Raw genomic sequence first — 11,410 nt, 5'->3', positions numbered from 1 at the left:
GGAGGAGGAGGAGGAGGAGGAGGAGGAGGAGGAGGAGGAAGAAGAAGAAGAAGAAGAAGAAGAAACTGGACCAGCATGACTAATGATTGGCGTAGGAGAATCAAAGAAGAAATAAGGAGAAGGCTCACTGGGAAAGAAACCAATTGTAGAGGAGGATAAAACACGAGACTTGAAAGGAAAATCAGATTCAACAAATTGGACATTGCGAGAAATAGAAACAATGTTCGACTCCAAATCAAGGACTTTATAACCCTTAGACCCAGGCGGATAGCCAATGAAAACAGAAGGACGGGAGCGCGGGGAGAATTTATGACGATCTTTAAGCAATGTCGACTTATAGCATAAGCAGCCGAAAGCTCGAAGATTGGAATAATCTGGCTTAGCATCAAAAAGTTTTTCAAAGGGTGATTTGTTGTCGAGTAAAGGCGACGAGGTTCGATTAATCAAGTAAACGGCCGTAAGAACACATTCTCCCCAAAAAGGTAAGGGAACATTGGATTGGAAAAGGAGTGAACGTGCAACATTCAAAATGTGTTGATGCTTACGTTCAACAACAGAATTTTGTTGCGGCGTGTAAGGACAAGAAAAATGATGAATGATCCCGAGTTTGAGAGTAAGAGTCGTGAAGGCTAGTTCCGGCGCATTGTCTGTGCGAATAGCTTTCACGTTAGCAGAAAATTGAGTAGCTATCAGAGTGATAAATTGAGGAAATTTGACAGCTACATCATTTTTATTACGCAGGAGATAGACCCAAGTGCAGCGGTTACAATCATCAACAATGGAAAAGAAGTAACGGTGGCCATCCACAGTTTGAGTCGGGAAAGGTCCGCATACATCCAAATGTAATAAATCAAACGGTTTATTCGACAACTTAGAAGAAGAGGGAAACAGAAGACATTTTTGTTTTGCCAAGTGACAGATATCACAGGTAAACTTATTCGAAGAAACAGAAAAAGAAGGCTGAGAGGTGGTGGCCGAGCCTTGAATCTTCAAAGTGGAAGGGTGACCCAGTCGAAAATGCCAAATATCAGCTGAGGAAGAAACGGAAGAAACACAGACATAAGAAGACTGTGAGAATGCAACAGACGAAGGTTGCATCTCGAGAATGTAAAGACCATTAATCTGATTACCCTTGCCAATCATCGAGTCCTGAGAAAGGTCCTGAATAATGTATGAGTCAGGCAAAAAAATGACATAAAAGGACTGTGTTTAGTAAGGGAACTAATGCTGAGAAGATTGAAATGAAATTGAGGTACAAATAAAACAGAATGCAAGGAAATATATGAAGAAATGCAAACAGTTCCAGAAAAGGAAACGAAAATCATAGAACCATCAGGTAAGGTAATCGAAATAGGGGAAATTTCATGCAGATCAGAGAACAATGACCGGTCATGACAGACATGGTTGTTGGCTCCGGTATCAAGAATCCAGGCTGTATTGGAAAGAGAAGGTCGAAAATTTGAGGCTGAGAGCATAGGGTGAATGGGAAAGATGATACCTGGCGAGTTTGGTTGAATAGCTGGCGAAGAGGGATCAATGATGGTGTTGCTGAGGCCCTTGAGCTGAGTGCTTAGCTGCATAATCAAGGACTGAGCTTGATCAAAACCCTCTCTGTGAACAACTCCAGATGACTCAGAAGTAGAGGAAGACGTCGGATGCACTGGAGGGTGACTTATCATGTTGGCAACTGGCTTCGAATAACTCTGAGGAGACTGAGCATGTCTGTTCCAAGCACCCGGATGAGCCAACTTATGACCAGGGGGATATCCATATATCTTGAAACACTTTTGAATCGTGTGGCCCATCATTCCACAATGAGTGCATTGAGGACGTGTCCTAGACTGAGTAGAGGATTTAGAATGAAATCCTTTTTGCTGTTGATGAAAATAAGAAGAACGAGGTTGGGCAACATGTGTCTGAAACGCAACAGAATCAGACGGGAGAGGTAGAATGCTCCTCTGTTGTTCCTCTTGAGATATCAAATTATAAGCTCGAGTCAAGTCAGGAAGGGGATCCATCATAAGAATTTGACGACGTGCCGGAGTGTATGATTCGTTGAGACGCATAAGGAATGTGACCACATTCCTTCTGTTGCACAGATTCTGCCAATGACCAAACAAATCACACGAACACCCTCCACAGGTACAAGTAGGATTCGGATCATGATTGCGAAGTTCTTCCCATAAACCAGTGAGTTTAGTGTAGAAGGTGTTGAGATCTAACGACCCTTGGTGAAGAGTATCAATCTGCTGTTGAATATTGTAGATCTTGGAATCACTTTTCTGTTTGAATCTGCTTTCCAAGCTAGTCCAAACAGTATGCGCATTGTCGATATACACGATCAAACTCGCAATGTCAGAGGACACCGCATTGTTTAACCATGTGCATACGAGGTCATTGCAGCGAGACCAGGAACCAGAATCAGGATGACCAGCTGCCGGTTTGGGAATTGAACCATCAACGAACCCCACTTTATTTTTGGCATTGAGAGCCTTTGTCATTGACCGCGACCAAACGTTGTAGTTCGATTCACCGACCAACTTTTCCTGTACAAGAGAAACGCTGGATGTATCCGCAGCATGGAGAAATAACGGGTTTGCATAAGGGTCGAGATTTGACGATGCAAGAGCAGATGAAGATTCGGGAATAGGTGGTGGAATTGGTGCAACAGGTTCTGTCATTTTACAGAGAAAATGACAGAGACAAAAATATGAAGAACTAATATAGCAGACGGAGCTTTAGAAGCTCTGATACCATATTAACTTAACAAATGTGAGAAAGGAAAAGAATTCTCTGTGTGTTATTAAGCTATCGAGTAGCACGTTCATATATACAAAACAGATGGAACAAACTCATCTGGAAAGAAGGAGAAAGAGATAGAACTAAATAATATAGTTGCAACAGAAAAATATTCAGCAAGATATGTATCTCTAACAAAATTTTATAAAATTTAAGCAAGAAATGTAAAAATCCTACCCTGCAACCAGATATGAGTACTTTCCATGGTGAATGGAGCAACAAGAGCTAGATGTTGCACATAGCTCATCTTCTATCAAGCCATGAATTCACACTACACACACCAAATATTGAAGTCACTCATTATCAAACCCTGATTTCATATGATAAAATAGATTTCAGACTGGATTATACGGTCATCAAACCATTGTCTAAAACCGGCGACAAAACCGCAATCATAAACACACTAATCAAATCTTAAAATGAAGAAAGAAACCCAGAAGGATCCATGAAGTTTTACTTGATTGGTGAGAAGAAAGAAAGGCGGTACCATCAACGAAGTCTCCTGGCTTCTCTCTCGGACTCGAGCAGAGTTAGGACATCGCCTTCTCTGACAGGTCCTTTGACATTCCTCATGATGTAACGATCGGAGTCCGTGAACTTCACTCTGACCTGAGTGACCTGACCTCTTGATCCAGTCCTCCCCATCACCTTCACCACCACAGCGTGCTTTATCTGATTATCCATTCTGATTCAAGATCCGACATATTACAAAAATCAAAGCATGATATAGCAATGGAAAGAAAGACTTCACAATTTATGTGTCTCTCAGTGTAAGAACATGTATAGGCTGGCTCTCTTCGACATAAAGCAGTCAAATAATAGAGAATACTCTGATTGAAGAACAAAGATTATTCAAATAGCAAATACAGATTACAAAATCAATTCACTGAAAGCAATGCATGTCAAATCAATAGGAAAAAAAAGACTCCATAGTTCATGTCTCTCAGCGTAAGAACATGTATAGGCTCTCTACATAAATCAGTCAAATTTACGACATTGAATCAAGAACTAAGGAAACAACAGAAGAACAAGGCGACATAATTCCAGTTCTCCGACAATAAGAACAAAGGGATTGACAGAGAAATACAGCAAAAAAACCCAAAATCTAAAAATCTACTAACTTCAAGAATATGATCTCAATCCGTTGGAAACAAATTCCTTAGACAACTTCTAATAACAGAGAATTCGTGTCGGCGGAGACTAAAACAGTGATATCGACGTTTCTCCGTTGCTCCGGAGACGAGAGAGAGAAGTAGACATACCTCCTAAGAAGCTCTCGCTATGACTAGGGTAAAACTTTCGGGTTCTTCACTCAAATGACTCACTTGGGTCGCATCTATTTCACCTGTACACCACAAAAAACATAACATATTTTTTTCTCCGTAAAAAAACGAAATTACCCTTAATGAATCGCGATATTTATCCGTTCAAAAACAACTTCGTTATTACGACTTCGTAATTAATTCTAAATATAGTTACAAACAAGTGGCAAAAAAAATCATCCGTCTTATTTTAGTTGTATATCAGTTATATGTTAGTCGCAAAAAGGTCGCAAAAAATAAAACGAAAAGGGTATTTTGGACTTTTTCAACCGAAAAGTGGGTTAAAATTGAAATTTTTTTTTTTTTTTTTTGGGTGGTGTACCCTGAAATTGCTGTGACCCAAAGTGGGTTATTTGGGTAATTTTCCCAAAACTTTCTGCAGCTTGAAGAAGAAGCTCTCGAGAATGTGATAAAGCCCTAAAGGGCTATTTTACATATATGGGTCTCGGCCCATGTTTTGGTATTTGTTTTGTTCCGGTTATTAGGAAATCGATTTAGGAAACCGAACCGGTTCAGTACTTCCGGTTTGCAATTGGGAGATTGAATGCCCTGGACCGGTCCGGTCCGGTTGGTTTAATCCGGTTTTCAATTTGGTGTCTCTAGTTCCGGTTAAGTACGGTAACCAAGTTACAAAGCATCTTATTCCAGAAAGAAGGGGGAGGAAAAATCTCCGAAGGGTAAGATTTATTACTCCTGCTCCTGGGAACCGAAAAGCTTTCAATTCTGAGCCATAGAATCATCTCCCATGGCGGAAACTCGGATTCTTCAGTAGAGAAGACGAGAGTAATCCGGAATCAAGAGAATGGCGTCTGTGTCGACATACTTCTTCGCCTCTCCCAGGTTGTCTCACCCGCCATTTCTATCGTTGAAGCCTTTGATTCGCCTTAAATCTCCCTATCGTTATCATTTTCCCGGAAATCGGACGCTGGTGTTTCCCGGAACTCGCCGGAAGTTTACGGGCCCGGTTCGAGCAGCGAGTATCGATAAGGCGAGCGGCGGCGGAATCAGGCCCGGAGCGGTGGTGGAGAGCGACAAATTGCCATCGGATGTGCGGAAGCGAGCGATTGATGCGGTGGATGAGTGTGGCCGGAGAGTCACCGTCGGCGACGTTTCCAGCCGAGCTGGGCTGAAGCTCACCGAAGCTCAGAAAGCGCTTCAGGCTCTCGCTGCTGATACTGATGGGTTTCTAGAGGTATTTCACCGGTTTTGAATCCATACCGATGATTTTTGAGTTGCAATCATATGTTCCATAGAAGCTTGCTTGTGAAGACGTTTGAGAAATGCTTCTGTCTGTTCTTTGGGTTGAACGATTTTGGGTTTAGGCCATTACCTGTACAGCTGAGGCCTGAATGAAGAAGTTTACTTTGAATTTAAGGTTTAGTTTTGATAATTGATCTGTACATTTGAGGCAAATATGTGTCGGAATTCTTTGGTTCCTAAGTATATATGTACATTTTAAGCTTTTGAATCTATCAATGCAATGGCTTTCTTTATCCAGGTCTCGGATGAAGGTGATGTGCTTTATGTCTTCCCGAGGGATTATCGATCAAAGCTTGCTGCCAAGTCATTTAGGATGAGGATTGAACCATTGCTTGAGAAGGCAAAGGTATCGACTTTGTGTATAATTTGAACAGAGAAAAGAAAAAGGAACGAGCTTTCTGCTCGTATATAAGTTGTTTGATTCTTTTTCGGTTATGTGACTCTCTGGCAGGGGGCATTAGATTATTTGGCTCGTGTTTCTTTCGGAACAGCACTTATTGCTTCCATAGTTCTTGTCTACACTACAATTGTTGTCCTTCTTTCAAGTAGAAGGTATCCCACCAGATTTGGTTGCTCAGATTGTATACAGTTCTTATCTGCTATTAGATTTATGTCTTTCTTTGTCAAAACATTGAGTAAAGTTTGTACCCGTGATTTCAATTTTTTTAAAGCGAGGAAGATAACCGTGGAAGACGACGTGGACGCGGATATGATTCAGGATTCACTTTCTACCTTAGCCCCGCTGATCTGTTTTGGTAAAATATTTATCTTCTGGTTAAAAGTTTACTGCTTCTAAACAGTGTGAAGGGTCGATATTTGATTTAAAGGGGTGCCATGACATGTTTCTCATTTTTTTAAGGTACTGGGATCCCTACTACTACAGCAGGCGGCGATCTCGAGAAGATGATGGAAAGGGAATGAACTTCATCGAATCTGTAAGCAGAAACAAAAACTTGAATTAGTTTCATGTTATGTCATGTGTTCCTTTTCTGTTTACTTCTGGATCATTAATGGTTGAAATTGGAATTGGGTAATGTTTGATTTCTAGGTTTTCTCGTTTGTGTTTGGAGACGGAGATCCAAACCAAGGAATTGAAGAAGAGAGATGGCAGTTGGTAACATCTTGGTCTTGATTCTGATCAATTGTTGTTTTCTTTGTTCACTTTTTATTGTTTAGCTATTTAGTTCCAATCTGCCTTAACATCTTACATTTTGCTTCTCAGCTTTATGAAACAGAAATCAGTGATTTCTCTCTAAGTATTCATAGAAAGCAAAGTAGTTAGGCTTTTAGACTCTTCCCCGAATTCCTTCCCGTCACGCAGGCCCTCAGAAATATCCTATATACGTTCGAGATATATGCCATTTGATTAAATATGCACTACTAATACATACTTTTCCTTTCTAACACTTATTTGCAGATTGGGCGGTATATCGCTTCAAGAGGAGGTGTTGTTGCAGCAGAAGAACTTGCACCATATCTCGATGTGTCATCTCCCAAGGATTCTGTGGTATGATTGCTTTCTTATCAGATAGGATTTCATAACATTTGATGGGTACCCTTTTATGATTTAGCTCTCTGTATCCTGCTGTGTCTGTCTCTCGAGTTAAATAGACCCAGAATGATGATGTAAAAGATGGATCTTTATCTCAACAATCACCTTTTACGTTTCCAGAGCGATGAATCGTACATCCTACCTGTCCTCCTCCGATTTGATGGCCAACCCGAGTTAGACGAAGAGGTATATAAATCATCTTCCTGATATGCAGGGTTTTTTTTCTTCAGTCAGTTCTGAACATGACTGGTTGTTGTTTTAGGGCAATATTTTGTATCGTTTCCTGTCCCTACAACGTACAGCTTCTGGTTCTGGTAGAAGAAAGGAATATGTGGGAAGATGGTTTGATTGGGTTGGTGATATGGATAAATTCTTCAAAGAGAGGAAATGGCAATTTAGGTTAGTTTCGCTTTTTGCTCCTGGCAGTTGATTTCACTATCTTCTACTCTCGTGAAAACATGTTGATTGCTTTTACTGTTTTCTTTACAGCAAAACTAATGCATCCGAGAGAGCAATGGTAATCGGTTTAGGTGCAATTAATCTCTTTGGAGTTATTGTTCTAAACACAATGTTGAAGTAAGGTCCTCTAAAAACTTGATTCTGCTCTAAAGTTTCAGTTCTTCCTATTTCTTTTTTCGATAAAAGAATGTTAAGGCAACCCCTTACTTTTATCTTTGATCTCAAGGGATATGGCTGTTACACCGAGTGGATTTCTTACGTTCGTCAAGAACATATATCCGTTACTTCAGGTATGATTTCGGTTTCTCTTCATATTGCAACCCGTTTTTACACATGATCTTTACCTGTTTCTTGGTACCCATCATTGCTTGGAGGCTTATAAGCTATTGATCTTTCTGCATTCATGCATTCCTCAAAATGCTGCTGCTTTTTTTAAGTGATTGCTTAACCACTTGTTATCATGAAAAACTATGCCCACAGATATATGCAGGTTCTTTCTTTGCAATTCCTTTGGTTCGGTGGTTTTCATTGAAGAGAAAGAATGCTCAGATAGAGAATAGAAACCGAGCTAGGCTACAGTATGCAAAGGTTCTTGAATCCCCTGATATTGGACTTCGGCGTAAGGTATGCATATTATTGATTGTTCATCCTTCATCGTTTAAATCCTTCTGAGATCACGCACCATTAAAACTCACATTCTATTGCACAGTTTCTTGTTATGGTTAAGACGGATAGTCTTATAAAGAGGTGGGCATAGGTCGCATACCCGAGTTTTTCGGTGTACCTGATTTCAGCCTTGCCTCACTCAGGTTTCTTGGTCAGATTACCCAACCTCAGTTTTGTAAGAGTCGGGTACCCGAGCTTTATATATCCGTGGGGTGCGGTGAAGGCTCGGGTATCCAACCGTAGAGGGTGAACCAAAACCCTAAATCGTCACCTCCTTTGCCCTTTGACCTGAGTTCAACACAGAGATTTTTAAAACAAAACCCTAATCTCCCTCAGCCTTAATCCTGGCGGTGCCATCTCTCCCCCTCTGGCACGGATACCCATCTGGCTCGCTATTCACTGGTCAAAACCAAAACTCAAACCCGAAGGTCGGGTTCTTGCCGGCGACGGATGGATACTTGTCCCGCCGGTGGATGAGTACTCTGATTCTGGGTACCCGACTCAGAAGTCGGGTGGGTACTCATCATATTTCTGGTGCCCGTGCCCACCCCTAGTTAACCTTACATGTTCGGAACCTATCTACCTCGGCATACCGATAGGATTTTCTCCCTCATAGCTAACTTCTTAATCCGATGGATGCAGCTACTGAGTGCAAGGGATATGGCTCAAAGCACGGTCATAGGTCAGGAGAGGATTGTGTACAGTACAGATAAAGACATGATTGAACAAGATTACGAGTCCAAAGAATGGGACAGGAGATTTCGGGAGATGGAAAGATCCGATTAAAAGGTTGCCAGAAAGAAACAATATATGGGTAAGATAACTGAACCATTTTATCAATTCTCTTTTGTAAAATTTATGATTTTAATGGAGAGTTGGGAAATGTGCGTATTACCGTGGGAGTTGATACCAAATTCGTGTATTTATACAGGATTTTACCAAATTGAGATTGGAACATTGTGCTGTTGTGATGCATTTTTACCTTCATACTGCAGTGCAGAACGGTGTAGAGAAACTCGCTCGGAGGGTCGGATCAGGTCGGGTCGCGTTCCTCGGTCGACTATATAAAACCGCGGTCCGCATTCTAACCCATTCTTCTCCCTAAGATACATACATATATATATATAACAATACATGGTTTTATAGGTCTTAGCTCTAGAATTGGAAAAATCCTAAGACCAAAATATGGTCATGCTTGAGAGATACAAAATGTAACAATGGGACTATTTGTACATTATTGTAAAAAAACAAGATTTTAAATTCTTGTATCCCCGTTTCTAGAATTCTCTGTGAATCTGCACACAACGACTTGTGTATGTGTGAGGGTTTTTACGAGTTATCTCCTCCAAGTTTGCACAGAGAGAATATGAGAATCAACACCTCACATCTTCGGATATCTGATGGGCCGACCGAATTTCCCATTTTCGGAGATCTGCACCCGGCATTCGAGACAGAGCTCGGGCCGTTGAAACCTCGATGGGCTTGGGCTAAAATGGATTTGGGCCGAAACCGTGTTGGCAGTCATCCTTGTATTGAAAGATAAAAACCAACCTAGAGGTGACACGTGGAGTGTAAACGTCGTTAACGAACGTATGATGGCCACAGGTCCCTTGCTCAGCCACCACGCCTTCTGCGTTGGAACTTGGAAGCTTTCTTTTGATAAGTCAAATTCCCAGGAGGAAGGAAGATTCCCGAAACCCGAAGATCATCTCCGATGGCGATGCTCTAGTCATATCTCCGAGAGAGAGAGAGAGATTAGTTGTGGAGGAAATAAAAGGCCATGTCGGGATCTCTGATAAGACGCGTTGTTCCTTTTTTGGTTGCTCGTATCCGGGATAACCATCGGATGCTCAGCTTCTCCTCCGTCTCTGCTCTCAACGAAGCTTCTCCTTCTTCGGTATCGTCTTCTTCCTCCCATTCTGAATCTCATTCTCCCGACGCCGTTCACCTCTCCCAGAGTTGTATCCAGGTACGCCCTTTAGATGTTTGATTTCTCTGCACGAAATCAGATATATGCGTTTCATCGACTGTTTGTGTACCTGTTTGGTTGATATTTGAATTTTGCGTAAGAAATCCGCGGTCTTCTGAATTTTGCTATACGAATTGATGAATTTCGAGATAAATCTCTACGATTCACAGAATTTGGTTGTTTTTCTAGCTTTCCTATCTCATGGTTCAGGGGAAATGGAATGATGCAGACTCTGTTCTTTTTTATATGCTTCAAGTTTCAAAGTCGTGTGGAAAAATGACGATTACATCAAACAGACAATTCTTAGCTTGTGAAGGCATACTCGTTGTTATGATTGTCCTCATCGTGATTGATCACGCCATTCAATGTTTGAAGTTCCAAAGTTTCTGCCCTTTGTAGGAATTCATGGTTAAACCTATCGATTTCTTGCGGTGAGCCTTTAGAATCTTTGTTTTGATCCTTCTCTTTGAAATATTCTTCACCAGAGAATGAAGGAATTACAAGATAGTGAATCGGAGAAGAAAATGCTTCGGTTGGGTGTAGAAACAGGAGGGTGTTCGGGTTTTCAGTATGTCTTCGAGCTTGATAGCAAGACAAACTCAGATGACAGGTACCTTTTTTTTTTTCACCTCAAGTTACAACTTTTTCACTCGGCAAAGCTGAAAGAGTTACCGTTTTCAATGCTTCCGGGTTTTCTTTCTGAACTTTTGGCCATCCTTAAACAAATGCAGAGTTTTTGAGAGGGATGGCGTGAAGCTGGTTGTCGATAATGTTTCATATGATTTCGTGAAAGGGGCAACCGTTGATTACGTCGAGGAACTGATCCGTTCAGCTTTTGTGGTAAAAAGTCTTTCTTTTTAATCTCCGACACAGAACGAATTCATTTGTTGTTCGCCATATTCACACAGCGGTCTGGTCGTTCACTGTGATCATGTTTTCGTGCATCCAGGAAAATGTGAAAGCTGCATTATGCTTTTGCATGTTTCCGCTCTTTAGTGACTTCTTATTAGATCTAGATAACCTCTGACGATAATTTGATGATTCGATCATTATTCAGGTTGCTGAAAACCCAAGTGCGGTTGGTGGATGCAGTTGCAAGAGTTCTTTCATGGTGAAACAGTGAGGCATTCACCAGATAAGTCATTCTAAAACAGTTCTTGCCATGGCTGAGGGGATCCGGTTGCGGGTTTTGAATCAGAATCCGTCAAATCCTGTTAATTTTTTTCCTAGGACAGATTGGAGATTACTAGGATGATACTTACCGATTCACCATTACAAATTCTGAAGTTGCTTCCACAAAATTTTTCTGAAGCGGGCAAAGAAACTAGTTTCAGAGCTTGTGATATGCATCTGATTGCATCAATATGGGGGGGGGGGGGGAGG

The 11,410-nt window shown here is 41.3% G+C and overlaps 3 protein-coding genes across 7 annotated transcripts in view; 2 read left to right on the top strand and 1 right to left on the bottom strand.

Annotated features, from left to right (window-relative positions):
* Positions 1-3,288: 3,288 nt before the first annotated feature.
* Positions 3,289-3,483, bottom strand: LOC109117085 (40S ribosomal protein S28-1-like). The gene has a single exon (XM_019203733.1). The coding sequence runs from the start codon at positions 3,481-3,483 to the stop codon at positions 3,289-3,291; it is 195 nt and encodes a 64-aa protein (XP_019059278.1).
* A 1,300-nt stretch (positions 3,484-4,783) lies between these two features.
* On the top strand, positions 4,784-9,341 carry LOC104823220 (uncharacterized protein At5g03900, chloroplastic). 3 transcript variants are annotated; one of them, XM_010554683.2, is made up of 14 exons: positions 4,784-5,313; positions 5,620-5,727; positions 5,833-5,933; positions 6,053-6,136; positions 6,241-6,316; positions 6,430-6,495; positions 6,799-6,888; positions 7,054-7,119; positions 7,196-7,332; positions 7,423-7,509; positions 7,619-7,682; positions 7,873-8,016; positions 8,701-8,872; positions 9,059-9,341. In XM_010554683.2, exons 1-13 carry the CDS (start codon positions 4,924-4,926, stop codon positions 8,842-8,844), a joined length of 1,557 nt encoding a protein of 518 aa, XP_010552985.1. In that variant the 5' UTR covers positions 4,784-4,923; the 3' UTR covers positions 8,845-8,872; positions 9,059-9,341. The 3 variants fall into 3 exon arrangements, with proteins under 3 accessions (XP_010552985.1, XP_010552983.1, XP_010552984.1); XM_010554681.1 differs by having other exon boundaries at positions 4,785-5,313; positions 9,054-9,341; XM_010554682.1 differs by having other exon boundaries at positions 4,785-5,313; positions 8,990-9,341.
* Positions 9,342-9,624: 283 nt separating this feature from the next.
* The window catches only part of LOC104823217 (iron-sulfur assembly protein IscA-like 2, mitochondrial), a 2,473-nt gene continuing 687 nt past the window's right edge, over positions 9,625-11,410 (top strand). For 2 of the 3 annotated variants that reach the window (XR_773320.2, XM_010554679.2), the window contains exons 1-4: positions 9,625-10,027; positions 10,513-10,637; positions 10,759-10,867; positions 11,085-11,162. Coding sequence is in view for 2 of the 3 variants with exons in the window: in XM_010554679.2 (XP_010552981.1) it covers positions 9,839-10,027; positions 10,513-10,637; positions 10,759-10,867; positions 11,085-11,150 (489 nt within the window). In the remaining variant the exon portion in view is untranslated. Of the gene's footprint in view, positions 10,028-10,512; positions 10,638-10,758; positions 10,868-11,084; positions 11,398-11,410 lie in introns of those variants that run through there. The other variant, XM_010554678.2, reaches the window with a different exon arrangement.

This window comes from Tarenaya hassleriana, unplaced genomic scaffold (assembly GCF_000463585.1).
Source record: "Tarenaya hassleriana unplaced genomic scaffold, ASM46358v1 Cleome4, whole genome shotgun sequence".
Classification (NCBI taxonomy): Eukaryota; Viridiplantae; Streptophyta; class Magnoliopsida; order Brassicales; family Cleomaceae; genus Tarenaya; species Tarenaya hassleriana.
Note: the sequence above shows the minus strand (reverse complement) of the source record. Positions and strands in the feature narration are given on the sequence as shown.